This window comes from Pristiophorus japonicus, chromosome 11 (genome assembly GCF_044704955.1).
Source record: "Pristiophorus japonicus isolate sPriJap1 chromosome 11, sPriJap1.hap1, whole genome shotgun sequence".
NCBI lineage: Eukaryota > Metazoa > Chordata > Chondrichthyes > Pristiophoridae > Pristiophorus > Pristiophorus japonicus.
The window spans coordinates 97,651,941-97,669,788 of record NC_091987.1 but is presented as its reverse complement, the minus strand read 5'-3'; the positions used below and the strand labels follow the sequence as shown (position 1 = coordinate 97,669,788).

At 45.6% G+C, this 17,848-nt stretch overlaps 1 protein-coding gene across 4 annotated transcripts in view; it reads right to left on the bottom strand.

Moving 5' to 3' along the window:
• Window positions 1-17,848, bottom strand: part of gart (phosphoribosylglycinamide formyltransferase) — a 58,440-nt gene that overhangs the window by 34,483 nt on the left and 6,109 nt on the right. For all 4 annotated transcript variants that reach the window (XM_070893772.1, XM_070893771.1, XM_070893774.1 and 1 more), the window contains exons 3-5: window positions 7,341-7,436; window positions 4,225-4,399; window positions 3,348-3,459 (exon numbers count right to left, since the gene is read on the bottom strand). In XM_070893772.1, the coding sequence (XP_070749873.1) occupies window positions 3,348-3,459; window positions 4,225-4,399; window positions 7,341-7,436 (383 nt within the window). The remainder of the gene's footprint in view (window positions 1-3,347; window positions 3,460-4,224; window positions 4,400-7,340; window positions 7,437-17,848) is intronic.

The following is a 17,848-nucleotide window of genomic DNA, read 5'->3' as shown; positions in this document are numbered from 1 at the left end:
CTGCAAACGACACAATTAGTGGAAACTCGCCATGGTGATTAATTTGATCGGAGTGGGGGGGGGGTCAGTTTTGTGGGTGGAGCCGGTTTCCTGTGCTATGCTTTTTTAAACTAGCGCAAAAAAAAAAAAATCACAAGCTTGATTTTACACTTAATGCCAATTGCGCTTGAAATTCCGAGATCGGTTGCACTGGTCTGACAGATTTGGGACGAACCAGCCCAATCCAGCAGAAATTCTACCCCACAATTTTTAATCTTAGAAGTTATGCTCCTCGACTGAGCTGTATAAAGAAGCAAACTTCAGGTGTGGCTTAGATGAGCTGATCATATTTTTACAACAAAAATGTTTACACGAATTAATAACATTTCTCAGAAACAGAATTACTTTGACTATTTTAGGGAAAATCTTTGAAACAGTTTCAACATTTACTTCGGATGGTACGCTGCACGTTTGACAAAACAAAATAAACTGTTCTATCATTCACAATAACCTCTTCCGCATTAGTTTCTGTGCAGCTGAACATGCAGCGAGCCCAAAACAGGCACTAAACCATATTGCAAATCATATAAATTTATAGCACGGAAGGAGGCCATTTCGGCGTGTCCACACCAGCCGACCAAGAGCTATCCAGTCTAATCCCACTTTCCAGCTCTTGGTCCATAGCCCTGTAAGTTACGGCACTTTAAGTGCACATCCAGTATCTTTTAAATGTGGTGAGCATTTCTGCCTCCAGCACCCTTTCAAACTGTGAGTTCTAGACCCCCACCATCCTATGGGTAAAGAAATTTCCCCTCATATCTCCTCTAAACCTCCCCCCAATTACTTTAAATCTATGCCCCCTGGTTGTTAACCCCTCTACCAGGTCCTTCCTATCCACTCTATCCAGGCCCCCCATAATTTTATACACCTCAATCAAGTCTCCCTCAGCCTCCTCTGTTTCAAAGAAAACAGACTCAACATCTCCAATCTTTCCTCATAGCCAAAATTCTCCAGTCCTGGCAACATCCTCGTAAATCTCCTTTGTACCCTCTCTAGTGCAATCACATCTTTCCAGTAATGTGGTGACCAGAACTGCACACAATACTCCAGCTGCAGCCTTACCAGTGTTTTATACAATTCAAGCATAACCTCTTTGCTCTTGTATTCCAATCCTCGACTAATAAAGACAAGTATTCCATATGCCTCCTTAACCGCCTTATCTACTTGACCTGCTACCTTCAGGGATCTGTACTGCCTTTGTACCTCTACACTTTTCAGTGTCATACCATTTAATGTGTTTTCCTTTGCCTTGTTAGACCTCCCCAAATGCATTACCTCACACTTATCCAGATTGAATTCCATTTTCCACTGTTCTGCCCACCTGACCAGTACATTGATATTTTCCTGCAGTCCGCAGCTTTCTTCTTCATTATCAACCACACAGCCTATTTTAGTGTCACCTGCAAACTTCTTAATCATACCCCCAACATTCAAGTCATTGATATATACCACAAAAAGCAAGGGACCCAGCACTGAGCCCTGCAGAACCTCACTGGATACAGCCTTCCAGTCACAAAAATGTGATGCAAAATCTTGAAAAGGGTATTACATCTGATTTCATTGCAATATTCAGTGTTAAAATATTGCTCCATGGGTTGTGCTCTTCGATGTAGTATCCCTGTTCCCTTTAATTCTGTAGACGCTGCAATAACTTTACATCTCACTGAGAATCGACTACAAACTTGTTCAGCTGCCTATCTGAAGAAACCAAAAGGTCACTGAAAACCTCAGAACTTTTTTTCATACAATATTGATAACAGCATACCCTCGGATACTAGTAGAACATGTAAAAGTTCCAGATTGTTGGCTAGTGACATTTAGTCTGAATCCCCAGCAATGTTATATTTCTAAAGCCAACTGCAGTCTTCATGAAGCAAGTAGGATGCTAAGCCCTGGAGTGCCATAAAGATTGTTCCCAGGATGGCTAACTGACTGCTGTAATCTCCATGTGTTAAAACACAGACTGGTTAGATCTGATCAAAATGACTTTTGCACTAGATATTCTCTCAGATTCAGCATCATTGGTCAATCCTGCAAGCAGGCCTTGCATCACCTACAATCCAGAGTGTACGTTTTCCTGTCCAGTATCTAGTTCTACTATAGCATGACTTGGGGATCGTGATTTAGAGAACCCTTGCTCCAGTACAGCCTACTGAAATATCACACGGCACCAACCGTGCTTTCTCCTCTCTGTGCAGAGCAGACTGAAAATCAATCTTTCAAAACAAGGCACAAATAATGCATCCTAACAAACTAGTTCATTTTACATCATACTTGAATAAGTACAAGGTACAGTTGTAAACTGCCCTTGCTCTTTGCTTTTTGACAAACAAAAATGCAACTTTAATGGCTTCTGAAGTCAAAGGCCACTTTCAAGCTAAGCTATTCAAATGCTAGCTAGATCCAGATATCTGTTGCAGGCTGCCTGTACTCTCATGCCCATTCTGTGAGAGGGTCAGTGAGCGAGTTTGAGAGACATAAATAGACATAGCTATTGAAATTTAACATTATAGAATTATTAATTAAAAATCCAATTCAGATAATACAAGCAGAGTCAAATTACATAAGTCAATATTTAAAATTTAATCACATTACTTTAATCATGTGGGGCTACTATGAATTCCAACCCCTCATTTAAATTACGCACGTCAGTCAATAGAAACCCAAACAACCAGGGCACCGAGAAACGAGAATCTATAAGAGATTGCAAGACTCAAGTGTATCGCAGCAAATGGGAGCCACAGCAGGTCAAACTTGAACATTGATATTGGCTACATAACTGGTAAAACGATCTCATGTTATCCCTCCTTCCCGAGAGTTGTGCTGACTAATTTAAGTGACAATCAAAAAACATTTTGTACCTTGCTGGCACAGAACGCCCACCATGTTTGCCTACAAAAGAACATGTAAAAGGTGCTATATAAATGCAAGTTTAAAACCAAGTGCATTGGATGGATTGTTCCCACACAAATATTATGAGACAATCAACATTAAAAAAGGAAAGCTCCAGCATATAAGTCATCACAAGGTCATTGACCTCGTCATCAGATCCACCATCTTTACAGCTCATTGGAGTGTAAAGAGAGATCATTTTTAAAGACATTGTTTCCCAGCTTACTGAAAGCAATAGGATCTGAAGAGGATGCTGCGTACTGAAGTTACTTGGAACAAAAAATGGTTCTGTCGTGACAAAGGAACCCAAGGAGACGGTCGTAATAGGCACTTACTCAGGAGTGTCCCTTTAATTCACTGAAAAGCATATATATATTTAAAAGGAAAAAACCTTACACGATACTCTGGTAACATACCTGCATTATATCTCGGACTGCTTTACAAGCCTCTCCTTTGTCAGCTGCTACAATTACACCTTTCCCAGCTGCCAAGCCACTTGCTTTTACTACCAGCGCAGGGAAATCAGCACTAAAAGAAAAGCAACAATCAATCCATTGCATGATATGAAGTTTTCCTTACTTTGAAGTTTCCCTTCCCTGCACATACACAGTACTCCCTGTTTAAGTCGTTTTTAGGGAAGTGACATTAATGGGCCCGATTTTAACTCCAGGTGGATTTCCCACTCAGGCCCGAGTTAAAATTACAGTCGGGTCTCAATGATGTCATTAGGCCACAATATGCATATGTAAAGAAGGACCCTATTGGCTCCAGGCATCTGTTCAGGAGACCAGGTTAAAATTGCAGATGTGGCGATCATGGCAGCTTTCGGACAGGTATGTGCCAGGGCAATTTTAACTGCCCGCCCGCCAGATTTCTGCTGAGCGAGTAGGATTAAAATCGCCCCCATTGTGTAAACACACACTAGAAAGCAATCCAGAACTAAGTGAGAGGGCTAACAATGTACCACCCTCTGTTCTGCTATGGCTTTTGACCAAATCCTTTTTTAGCACACAGGAATGGAGCCTCAAATAATTTTCTTCAATTTTGTGACCAAACAGGATTTGTATTTCACGATTGGCAAAAACATGGGGCCAAGTAAGTCTCATTTTCATGTGATGATTAAGTTTCAGTCGCAGGTCAAGACCCTCATTTGAAACATTAAGCTTACAGGCTTGATATTTACTATGGTGCTGCAGCGGTCACATGACACTTTAACATTAATGGGAAGGCCTTCTGCATTCCAGCAGAATCTCACGTTAATGCATACCCAACATGGATAAATGCCCTTCTTACTTCTGGATGAAGCTACATGCTTCCCCAGGGTCGGTAAATGCTTTCCACCTAGCAGTAGGGATATCATGCCGATCCAAGAAATCTTTGGCAAAATGTTTGCTAGCTTCCAATTGTGTTGCTTTTGCTGATGGGCCAAAACATCTCACTCCAGCAGCTGTCAGGTCATCAACAATTCCTGAAGAACATCAAGAGTCAGAAAACAAACAAATGGTGAACCGTAAAACAGGTGTTTTTTTTTTTAAATGATTCCTCAATTTGCACCCTCTCTTTCCATTCTCCTCTTTGAACCACAGTGACGTGATTGACAGGGTGGAACTAGGCAGAAGAAAACCATCACAGCCAAGCTCCCATCCAGTCCTGAACACACGTTCACACACATGCAGTATTTTAAGCAGATAGTGGTTGGAAAGCTATCTGTTGCCAATCCTGTTTTTTCTCCCCCCTCATCATGGACATTGAGACCAATCTCACATCCCCATCACTACACCAGCTCTGTTCAGCCAATCCAGCTGAGATTTTAAGCCTGGAACACTTGTGTTATGTACGAATCAATACTACAGCGGGTACCATCCAATGCATTGGGTGAACCTAAACAAGTGTTTTATTTCTTAAAAGAACAAAACATGACCAACACCTGTTACTTAGGAGCCAAATGTGTTAGCTAATGGTCTCTACTGGGTTCACTCAATCAATTTGTTTACACCCCGTGAACTTGCATTCTCAGGTTCTGCTCTCCCTGGAACATTGATGCTTTACGCACAACACGTGGCAGGAAGAGACAGTGTAAAAATAAAAAGCAGAGTGAAAGGTCAGGGATAGAATGCATTGGTTTGAAAGAATATTCACCATCTTGTGATTAACTCTCTAAGTTTGCATATTAGCACAAAAAAAGATTATGTTTAAAGCTTCCTAAGGGGGTAGTTTTAACCTCAAAAAGAGTGTGGATTGGGATCAGGTGGGATGTTAACATTTTTTAAATCGCAAATCTGACCCCAACATGCCTCCAACCTACCCACTGCTGGTTTTAACGGAGGCAGGATGGGGAGGGGAGGGGGGGGGGGGGGGGGGGGGAGCAGAAAGCCAACCAGCTCCCAGGAGGCGGGTTGGCCATTTAAATATTATAATGAGGCTGCTGCCTCAGATTTAATCTGTCCTCCAGGTGTTCCGGGCTTCGGGAAACACGGCAGCTAAAGGGAGGTGAGGACTACTTCAGTAAGTGCTGTTACAGGACTGCTTGCAGGCCAGGAGGAGCAGGAGTGTTTCCTCCTCAGCCCATCAAGCTTACCTTTATTCCTGCCCGCCCGCGATCGGATCTCCTGGGATCAGAGAATCAACCACACCGCCCACCCGCGAGATTGGGCCAACCCCCCCAGATTGGAGACCCCCCCCCCCCCAGTATCGGAACCACCCCCGCGCCCCTCAGTATTGGAACCCCCCCCCCCCCCCCGTGAGGATCGGTGACACCCGCCTGCCCTCCCCAACTAACCCAGCTGAAAACTCTCTATCCGCTCCTGACCTGTGACCTCCTCCAGAGCGTCTCCCACCCGACAGGGAGCCAAGCCTGTCAATCAGGGAACCTGCTTTAAAAAAACTCATGCTGTGAAGTTTAAATTCCTCCCCCCACTCAGGATCAGGGGCCAAGACTCTCTATGCAGATCACTTTAGCTGCCAGTTCAATCATGGTGGTTTCATTTGGACTTCTACAAGGTGCATTTAGGGGCCCATGGGATGGATGCACACTGGAGACTGGTAGATTACAGAGAATAAACTGAACGGTACCAGTTATGCAGCACACAGACAAAAGAGTTACACAAGCCCTAATACACCCATTATACTTCCTAGAAACCATCGGTCCCTCAACATATATATTCCAAGAGAGATGAAAGATTAAATAAAAGTCTCTTATGTGGCAAACAATCTTGGAAATACATGTAATTGGTACCAATTTAGCCCAGTCTTTTGTAGAATTTCGTAAGTCAAGGCCCAGTTTTTTGTTGTTGTTGTGACTGTCCTTGTAAAGTTAAACTGACTCAACTTGCTGGTTCACTTGGCTGGTGCTACCCTTAGGTCTGTTCTCTTTGACAGATGTGCTGAAGATTATAGGAGTACCCAAACTTAAACAAACTTTAAAAAAAATGAAGATTTCAAACATTTCACTTAGGAGGAAGTCTGCATAACAAAACAGGACTGGCATACCAAAACAAATTGGTATTTCCGTAAATATCTCGCATGAAATTAACAGCGATCTCACAGTATGTCGGACAGTATTTGTATACCAGAATTCCACTACACCCACAGTACAATTTTTTTACATCTCAAATTAAAAGCTGGACTGGGCTGCCAAATGCTAGCAGCTCTCTATTTAATTAATTAAGGAATATCTTAACACCAATACTGAACCCTGTTGCAAGCTGAGCAGTAGATAAGACAATTGCATCATGATGACCTACTGCCCCGCTCAACTTGCACAACTGACCTGCTTCTTCTGAAGGTCGCACGACCAATGATCAACTGTACACCTTCAAGGCAGCTATGCACAATGTAGCACACACATGCTATCGCGCTGCTGGCCCAAGGGACATGGTTTCAACCCCTACAAGTTCCCAACTCAATTTCTGGAAACTGCTTCTCTAAAAGGGAAATGAGAGAATTAAAAATGGGACAAATCAATTAGCATCTTTCCTGCAATCCTACCCAGCAATTCAATGCAGTGGAGACTAGAAATGGGAAGGAGGGGGAAGAGAAAATGAGAATTCTGCAGTTACCTGGAAAAAAAATGATTGCGTCAAAGGCCTGTCATTATATCTTAGCATAACATTGAATGTGCAAAAAAAAAATCACTAATCTAAACCATCATATGGATTCCAATTACACTACCACATTTACTAAGATCTAGTAGTTTTATTTTTAATAGATCTGGGCCCTGAAACTATGCTACAAGATACTGGCGAACAGCACAACACTCTCTTGTGACATTCCTTCCTCCAATTTTAGGCTGTTTATTTTATAGGGGCTAATGACGCCACTGAAATAGTGGAAAGAGGAACGTCAGACGAATGCATCAAGCAGCTGTATGCTACTATCCTATGGCATGATTTCAGGGGCCTTGTGTTTACCTGCAGCAAGTGGAGCCTCTGGACCAACCAGCACCAGGCCAATGTTGTGATCTTTGCAGTACTGGGCAAGAATTGCATGATTGCTGACAGAAACAGCTGCAAGAAGAAAAAAAGAAAATATTGTTTGCACAATACATTAAACCATGGCCTTTCTGCAGGGTTGATCTTCTGGCTTTACAGTTTAATAAAAGTGCACATCTTTCCATCAGCTTCATGCAGCAAGTATGGTCTTTGGTTTTAAAGAAACCCGTATCAACAATAACAACAACTTGTATTTATACAGCACCTTTAACGTTCCAAGGATCTTCACAGGAGTATTACGAGATTAAAAATTTGACACCGAGCCGCACAAATAGAAATTAGCGCAGGTGACCAAAAGCTTGATCAAAGAGGTAGGTTTTAAGGAGCGGCTTGAAGGAGGAAAGAGAGAATCAGAGGTAGAGAGGCAGAGAGGTTTAGGCTGGGAATTCCAGAGCTTGGGGCCTAGGCAACAGTAAGCAGGGCCATCAATGGTTGAGCGATTATAATCAGGGATGCTCATGAGGGAAGAATTAGAGGAGCGCAGACATCTCAAGGGGTTGTGGGGCTGGAGGGTATTACAGAGATAGGGAGGGGCGAGGCCATGGAGGGAATTGAAAATAAGGATGAGAATTTTGAAATCGTGGCGTTGCTTAGCCGGAAACAAATGTAGGTCAGCGAGCATAGGGGTAATGGGTGAGCGGGACTTGGTGTGAGTTAGTACACGGGCAAGTTTTGGATCAACTCTAGTTTACATCGGGTAGAATGCGAGAGGCCAGCCAGGAGTGTGTTGGAATAGTCAAATCTAGAGGTAACAAAGGCATGGATTAGGGCTTCAGCAGCGGATGAGCTAAGGCAAGGGGGGAGACAGGCGATGCAAGAGGTGGAAATGGGCGATCTTAGATATGCTGTGGATATGTGGCCGGAAGCTAATTTCAGGGTCAAATAAGATACCAAGATTGCAAACAGTCTGGTTCTGCCTCAGACACAAGTTGGGGCGAGGGATGGAGTCAGTGGCTAGGGAACGCAGTTTGTGGCAGGGACCAAAAGCAGTGGCTTTTGTCTTCCCAATATTCAATTGGAGAAAATTTCTGCTCATCCAGAACTTGAAGTCAGACAAGCAGTCTGACAATTTAGAGACCATGGAGGGGTCGAGAGAAGTGGTGGTGAGTTTGAGCTGGGTATCATCTGCATACATGTGGAAACTGACGCTGTTTTTCAGATGATGTCGCCAAGGGGCAATATGTAGATGAGAAATAGGATGAGGCCAAGGATAGATTCTTGGGGGACACCAGAGAAAAGAGACTTTCATGATCACCGGATGTCTCAAAGTGCTTTACAGCCAATTAAGTACATTTTGGTGTGTAATCTCTATTGTAATGTGGGAAACGCAGCAGCCAATTTGCGGAAAGCAAACTCCTACAAACAGCAATGCGATAATGACCAGATAATCTGTTTTTGTTATGTTGATTGAGGGATAAATATTGGCCAGGACACCGTGGATAACTCCCCTGCTCTTCTTCGAAATAGTGCTATGGGATCCTTCACGTCCACCTGAGGGGACAGACGGGGCCTCGCTTTAACATCTCATCCAAAAGACGGCACCTCTGACACTGCAGTGCTCCCTCAGCACTGCATTGGAGTGTCAACCTAGATTTATGTACTCAAGTTCCTGGAGTGGGACTTGAACCCACAACCTTCTGACTCAGAGGCGAGTGTGCTACCCACTGAGCCACAGGTAACAAAGGTAACGATGCGGGGGCGGGAAGAGAAGCCGTTGCAGGTGATTCTCTGGCTATGATTAGATAGATAAGAATGGAACCAGGCAAGTGGCGTCCCACCCAGTTGGACGACAATGGAGAGAGGTTGGAGAAGGATAGAGTGGTCAACGGTGCCAAAGGCTGCAGACAAATCAAGAAGGACGAGGAGGGATAGTTTGTCTTTGTCACAGTCACAAAGGATGTCATTTGTGACTTTGAGGACAGCCGTTTCTATAATGTGTCAAGCACGGAAACCGGATTGGAGGAATTCAAACATGAAGTTGCGGGAAAGATGGGCACGATTTGGGTGGTGACAACACATTCAAGGACTTTGGAGAGGAAATGGAGGTTGGAGATGGGGTGGTAATTTGCAAGGACAGAAGGGACGAGGGTTGGTTTTTTGAGAGGGGTGATGACGGCAGATTTGAGGGAGAGGGAACAGTACCTCAGGAGAAAGAACCGTTAACAATGTCAGCTAACATGGGAGCCAGAAAAGGAAGATGGGTGGTCAGCAGTTTGGTGCATCAAAAGAAGATAACTCTCTGGTTTCTGACTCTAAGGACATCAGGGAGGTGCAGCTCTTCATATTTTTGCCTTTCTGCTTTACATCAGTGCAGCCTAATTCTCTGAATTATCCTGATTATCACATTGCTATTTGTGGGAGCTGGCTGTCCCTTTCTGACATTACAATAGTGCCTAAACTTCAAAAAGTACTTAATTGGGTGTAAGGCGCTTTGGCACGTCCGGTGGTCGTGAAAGGCTCTATATAAATGCAAGTTTGTCTTTTTTCTAAAAATTATGTAGATCCAGGCATTCAGCAAAAGCAATTTATTAAATTATAACATGGAGAAATTCAAAGTGTGTGGCAACATTGGTTCAATTAGTGATACACAGCCACATATTCATGCAGCATCATCTGTGACCTTATTACAGTTTTATGAAAAAAAGTGTTTTATTCTCCCCTAAAATTGTCACTGCTATGCTTATATCAAGTGGGTCATTAACTGACCTGTGTAAGGTTAAATGGCCAACACCAAGAGGAGTGGGAAGGTCGTGGCAGACCTGCGACGAGTGATCAGGGCAGAGGAGCGATGAGGGATCGTGGCCGAGATTTGGTGGGTGATCGTGGCGGAGGTTCTGCGAATGTTTGGTGCAGAGGCGAGGTGGGAGATCGTGGCGGAGGTGTGGCGAATATTTGTGGTGGAGGAGCGGTGAGGGATCGTGGCGGAGGTACAACAAATGAGGGTATGGGGCCCAGAAGAGCCGACGGCCCAGAGGCAGCACGGGCCAGCCCACAGTGCAATATGTGCGCACACTAGGTCTGTGCAGCAGAGCAGGTCTCCAGTCGTCCTGGTTAACCCTCGCCATTGGACAAAGGCCTAGCTCTGTCAAGCCCGTGTGATGTGCAACGGTCACCACACGTTTAAAAAAAAATCCACGCACAGGCATCTTCCACCCCCTAAATTGGAGTTCAGGACTGGAACATCGGGTCCTTCATTGAAACATGTGTGAACTCGTGTGGAAGCAAGTCATCCTTGTTCAGGGATCGCCAATGATGATGATGATATCTACAAACAATAGATAGCTGAGAGTCTAGAGAGCAGTAATGTATTGATTGCGTTCAGGAGGGCTGGTGAATAATGGCAGTAAAATGTCAGTGTTTTGCAAAGACCACTTGAATCCAGAGATTAGATTGTAGTCTCCAATTCTAATTAACAAGTTAGATAAAATAAAAACAGCCAGTGCTAAAAATCATTAAAAAAAAAAAATCTGAAAATAAACTTTCAATAAACTTTCTCTTTCAGCATTTCTAATGTTTTTATTTTTACTTCACTAAGTCGATATTTTTCCTCAGATGAATAGGATTCTCCAATTTCATTCCTTATACTTCAAGCATAGAATGTTTTAATTTATGTTAAATACTCAGGATTAAGATTCCACAATGTCCTTAGTTGGTACATATTCATCTTAAACACTCACACATGGTGATTGGCCTCTGGATTGGAGATCATCACATCTTCACCATGCATTGGTTCCCTCCACCCCAACACCCATCTTTTTCCATACAAAGCAATGAGCAACGCAGCATGTTTGGAACTGAATACATATTAAGTAGTTCCAGTATAGAGACTTGATCAGGAGTCTCCTGGTGGTAAACTAAAATAGAAACGTCTTTAAACTCAGATATATAAAAACACAATGGCCCATGTTTTGCAGTCAGCGGTGAAGAACCTTGGGAAAGGCCACCCACAAAGATTTAGTGGGCTCTAGAACATCGATTTTCCCTATTCCGATGTGACCTTCAAATCTGGTGCCATTTATAGAAGTGCTCTTTTCAGCGGGCCCTGACTGCCTCGGTGTCCTTGATACATGTCTCCCCCGTCCTTGGCCAGCAGTGGGGTGGGGCCTTTGGTGCTTGGACCGTAGGTGGCCTTGACTGCGGTGAAGAATCAGAGGATTTGTGGCTTCCAGCAACAGTAAAGTCATCAAGCAAGCTGAGCAGTCAATCAGATTGAAGAATTCTCACAGACAGCAAACGAAGTAAAAAGCACGGATTATAATCAATGATCCCCCTAAGATGTGTGGGAGTGCATCAATCGGGAAATCCCGCGCAGGCCACTCACAAGCTGTTGCCGCTCGCTGGAAGACACTGTACATGTGAGGCCTCTGCAGCAAATTTAAAGGGACCATACATGGAAAAAAAATTAGAGGGAACATTGATTATAATTCACTTTTTAATCATTTTACAGAAAGTGAAATAAAGGTTGGGACCTACACAAGGGATTAAGGTAGAAGCTGAAATATCAAACAAACTTTTAAAAATGTGAATAAAATGTAATATTTTTAAAAATCATAGCCTTATCATGGAATGGAGGGAATGATATTCCACACTTATAAAATTAGTTTTTTCAGGACCAGAGAAGTTGTTCAGCAGTAATTTATGACTTAGTACACCATTAAAAACTCTCATACATCTCTTTCAACTAGGCTTAACATTTTCAATGGTTTTTACAGCGAGAATAATGTGAAAAAAGTTGAAGTTTACGTCAAATCACCGATTCGGTATTGATTGCATCTGTAAAGACTGCAACAGTGCCCTCTGTGGAGGAATAGGGTATCACTGACAGCAACTTCTAGCTTTCCACATTTAACTGCGTATAGAAACATAGAAATTTACAGCGCAGAAGGAGGCCATTTCGGCCCATCATGTCTGCGCCGGCTAACAAAGAGCTGCATGGCCCTTCATCAGCAGCCCTAAAGGTTACATACAAACCCATGAACAATAACGGAAAGGCAAAGAGCACCCAGCCCAACCAGTCTGCCCCACACCACTGCAACACCCCTTATACTAAAAACATCTACACTCCACTCCAACTGGAGCCATGTGATCTCCTGGGAGAGGCAAAAACCAGATAAAAACCCAGGACAATTTAAGGAGAAAAAATCTGGGAAAATTCCTCTCTGACCCATCCAGGTGATCGAAACGAGTCCAGGAAATCACCCTGGTCGTATTCTATTCCCTGCAGTACTTACCATCGTATCTGCGCCAACCAACAAAAGGTCATCTAGTCTAATCCCAATTACCAGTTCTAGGTACGTAACCCTGCAGATTACGGCACTTTAAGTGCCCATCCAACCATCTCTTAAAAGTGGTGAGGGTTTCTGCATCCACCATTCTTCCAGGCAGCGAGTACAAGATCCCGACAACCCTCTGTGTAAAGAAGCCTCCCTCAAATTCCCTCTAAACCTTCCACCAACCACCTTAAAACTATGCCCCCTCGTAATAGCTCCCTCCACCAATGGAAATAGACCCTTATTATCCACTATGTCCAGGCCCCTCAATATTTTGTACATCTCAATGAGGTCACCTCTCAACCTCCTCTGTTCCAATAAGAACAAACCCAGCCTATCCAATCTGTCCTCATAACTAAGATTCTCCATTCCAAGCAGCATCCTAGTAAATCTCCTCTGCATCCTCTCTTGTGCAATCACGTCCTTCCTATAATACTGCGACCAGAACTGCACACAGTACTCCAGTTATGGTCTAACCAAAGTATTATACAATTTAAGCATAACCTCCCTGCTCTTATATTCTATGTCTTGGCCAATAAAGGCAAGCATTCCGTATACCTTCTTAAACACCTTCTCCATCTGGCCTGCTACTTTCAGGGATCTGTGAACAAGCACTCCAAGGTCCCTTTGTTCATCTACACTATTAAGTGGCCTACCGTTTAATGTGTATACCCTTTCCTTATTAGCCCTCCCAAAGGCATCACCTCAAACTTCTCTGAATTAAATTCCATTTGCCACTGCTCTGCCCACCTGACCAGTAGATTGATATCCTCCTGCAGCCCATGACTTTCCTCTTCATTATCAACCACACAGCCAACTTTAGTGTCGTCTGCAAACTTCTTAATCATACTTCCTGTAAAGTCCTTACTCTACAGCATGAAACCACACGAGGCACATTCCAGGGACAAGGCCACTTTGTGACCTTAACTCTTTATTACAGGACTCTAGAAGTGATGACCCTGCGTGGGACCTTCTTTTATATACCTGTGTGGTCAGGTAAGGAGTGTCTCCCACAAGTTCACCCCTGTGGTCAAGGTGTGCATCTAAGTTGAGTGTATACAGTAATACAGTGGTGTTACATTGTAGTTACAAACATGACATCACCTTCCCCCCCCCCCTCCTCCACCCCCTCCAAAGTCTTACTGGGATCATAGGTTTAGTCTTTCAGGTGGTCTACGCTCCCTCGTGGAGCGCCGCAGTTGGGGCTCTGGTTGTTGGACACTGACATGAGTGTCTGTCACCTGTGGTGATTCCGGTCTGTCCGGGCTGACCTCAGGGACTGTGCATTCTTCTGATTGCTCTTGTTGCACGTTCGCTGGTGGTAGTGTGAGCTCCATCTCATGGTCTTCTTCAGGTTCCTCCGTGTCCATGCTGAACCTTTTATTTACTTGGTCCAGATGCTTACGGCATATCTGGCCATTGTTGAGTTTTACCACAATGATCCCATTCCCCTCTTTGTCAATTACAGTACCCTCAAGCCATTTGGGCCCCATGGCGTAATTAAGGACGAATACAGGATTCATTTATTTCTATACATCTCCCCCATGAGTTACGGTCATAGTTCTCGTTTTGTGACTTGCGCTTGCCCTCAACTGTGTCAGTCAGGACTGGGTGGATGAGGGACAACCAAGTTTTGAGAGTTCGTTTCATGAGTAGCTCTGCAGGCGGAACCCCCGTGAGCGAGTGCGGGCGGGATCTATAGGCCAGCAGGAGGCGCGATAGGCGGCATTGTAGGGAGGGTCCTTGAATTCTGAGCATATCTTGCTTAATGATTTGGACTGCCCGTTCCGCCTGGCCATTGGAGGCCGGCTTGAACGACGCAGTCCTGACGTGGTTGATGCCATTGCCCGACAAACTCCCGGAATTCATAGCTCATGAAACACGGGCCATTATCACTAACCAGAATGTCCAGCAAGCCATGGGTTGCAAAGATCGCACGTAGGCTTTCCACGGTGGTGGATGACTTGCATGAATTCAGGATGATGCACTTGATCCATTTCGAGTACGCATTTACTACAATGAGGAACATCATCCCCATGAACGGGCCCGCGTAGTCAACGTGAATACCTGACCATAGCTTGGTGGGCCAGGGCCACGGGCTGAGCGGGGCCCCCCTGGGGGCATTACCCAGCTGAGCACAGGTCGTGCACCTGTGAACACAGTGTTCCAGGTCAGAGTCAATTCCAGGCCATCAAATGTGTGACCGGGCAATGGCCTTCATCATCACAATGCCTAGGTGCTCGATGTGGAGTTCCCTGATGAATGCCTCCCTGCCCTTCTGGGGCATGACTACCCGGCTGCCCCACAGTAGGCAGTCGGCTTGGATGGAGAGCTCATCCATCCGCCTGTGGAACGGTTTGACCTCCTCAGGGCATGCTCCATGTGCGGGTGCCCAATCCCCAGTCTGGACACATTTCTTCATCAGGGATCGGAGGGGCTCTCTGTTTGTCCAGATTTTGATCTGGCGGACAGAGATGGGGGAGCCTGCACTGTCAAAGGCATCGACAGCCATGACCATCTCAGTGCTTTGCTCAGCTGCCCCCTCGGTGGTGGTCAGTGGGAGCCTGCTGAGCGCGTCAGCGCAATTTTCAGTGCCGGGCCAGTGCCAGATGGAGTAGTCATAAGCAGCTAGCATGAGAGCCCACCGCTATATGCGAGCTGATGCGTTACCATCGACAGCCTTGCTGTCTGACAACAGGGATGTGAGTGGCTTGTGGTCCGTCTCTAATTCAAACTTCCTACCGAAGAGGTACTGATGCATTTTTTTTTTGCACCATAGACACATGCAAGCGCTTCCTTCTCGACCATCCCATATTTCCGTTCTGCTTTAGAGAGCGACCTGGAGGCATAAGCCACAGGTTGTAGCTGACCCTCAGCATTACCCTGCTGCAACATGTACCCAACCCCATAGGATGATACATCACATGTCAGAACTAAACGTTTACAGGGGTTGTACAGGGTCAACAACTTGTTTAAACAAAGTAGGTTTCGCGCCCGATCAAAATCCCATTCCTGACAATCCCCCCAAAACCAATCGCAACCCTTACGCAGGAGCACGTGTAGCGGCTCCAACAATGTGCTCAAGTTCGGCAGAAAGTTCCAGAAATATTTCAACAGTCCCAGGAATGAACGCAGTTCCGATGTGTTGCAGGGCCTGGGTGCTCGTCGAATCGCCCGTTTTGGATTCGGTGGGCCGAATCCCATCTGCAGCAACCCTCCTGCCCAGAAACTCAACTTCAGGAGTTAAAAACATGCATTTAGACTTCTTGAGTCGCAGGCCTACCCGGTCCAGTCGGCGCAGCACCTTCTCCAGGTTGTGGACGTATTCCTCGCTGTCTTGACCCGTGATGAGGATGTCGTCCTGGAATACGATCGTTCCCGGAATGGATTTAAGCAGGCTTTCCATGTTACGTTGAAAAATCGCGACCGCTGATCGAATGCGTATAACAGGTGCCCATTTGGCAAACAGTCCCTTGTGCGTGGTGATAGTGGTCAGTCATTTAGATTCGTCGGCCAGTTCCTGGGTCATATTGGCTGAAGTGAGGTCCAATTTGGTGAACAGATTGCCGCCTGCCAGCATGGCAAAGAGGTCCTCCGCTCTTGGGAGCGGGTATTGGTCTTGTAGGGACACCTGATTGATAGTGGCCTTGTAGTCGCCACAGATCCTGACAGAGCCATCCGCTTTTAGAACGGGAACGATGGGGCTCGCCCAGTCGCTGAATTCAACAGGCGAGATGATGCCCTCTCGCAACAGCCGGTCCAATTCGCTCTCGATTTTTTTCCCGCATCACATACGGCACTGCTCTAGCTTTGTGGTGCACTGGCCTGGCGTCCGGGGTGATGTGCATCACTACTTTAGTGCCTTTGAAAGTCCCGATGCCCGGTTGGAATAGTGACTCGAATTATTGTAGGACTTGTGAGCACGAACTTCGCTCCACCGAGGACAGTGCGTGAACATCCCCCAATTTCCAGTTCATCTCGGCTAACCAGCTCCTCCCCAACAGTGCGGGACCATTGCCCGGGACAATCCAGAGTGGCAGCTGGTTCACTAATCCATTGTGTGTGACAGCCATCATTGCACTGCCTAGCACTGGAATGATTTCTTTGGTACAAGTCCGTAATTGTGTCTCAATACGTTCTAATTTGGGTCTACTGGCTTTGAGTGGCCATAGCTTCTCAAATTGCTGAGCGCCTATGAGTGACTGGCTGGCCCCAGTGTCCAGCTCCATGCATACTGGGATGCTGTTCAACAAAACCCTCATCATCATTGGTGGCGTTTTGGTGTATGAACTGTGAATATTCGCCACATGGACCTGCTGAACCTCGACGTTCATCGATTTGCCCCAAAAGTCATCCTGCCTCACAGAACCCTCTTCTGGTCCATCTGCCTCCTATTAGTCTGGCTGCAGGTTTTCTGCACATTCGAGCTAAATGGCCACTGAGATTGCAGTTTCTGCAGACAAACTGTTGGAATCTGCAGGATCTGGCTGAGTGTTTTCCCCTACACCTCCAGCATGAGTTAAAGTTTCCATTGTTGGGGACAAAGGGACTATGGCCAGGAATTCCGCGCTGACTGTCCCTTTGACTGTTCTTAAGTACCCCATTAGTGGGTGTCAATGGCCCCATCCCGGGCCGCATTGTCCACTGTGATGGCGTGAATGTCCGTTCAGCCTGCCATTGTCTCTGTTGAGGTCCTGCTCTGGGGTCTATTGCTGCCTTGTAAATGTCAGACTGCCCCTGCCTGCCTGCGGGGCTCTGATCTGAGCAGCATTGATGATGTTGACTCCCTGATCCATCGCTGCGTTAGAGGCAGAATTGCGCGCGTAAATCATTTTAGTCTCTTCCTCCCCCGCCATGAAAGCTTGAGCTAACAACGCCGCCGCTTCCAAGGTCAAGTCCTTGGCCTCAATTAACTTGCGAAAAATTCCTGCATGACCGATACCCTCGATAAAGAAGTCCCTTAGCATCTCCCCCCTGCAGGCGTCTGTGAACTTAGAGGCTGGCCAAACGCCGGAGGTCCGCTACAATGTCCGGTGTATGCTTTGCCCTTCACGACGTTGGTGGGTGTAGAATCTGTGTCGAGCCATGTGTATGCTGCTCGCCGGTTTGAGGTGCTCCCCGATTAATTTGCTAAGCTTTTCAAAGATTTTGTCCGAT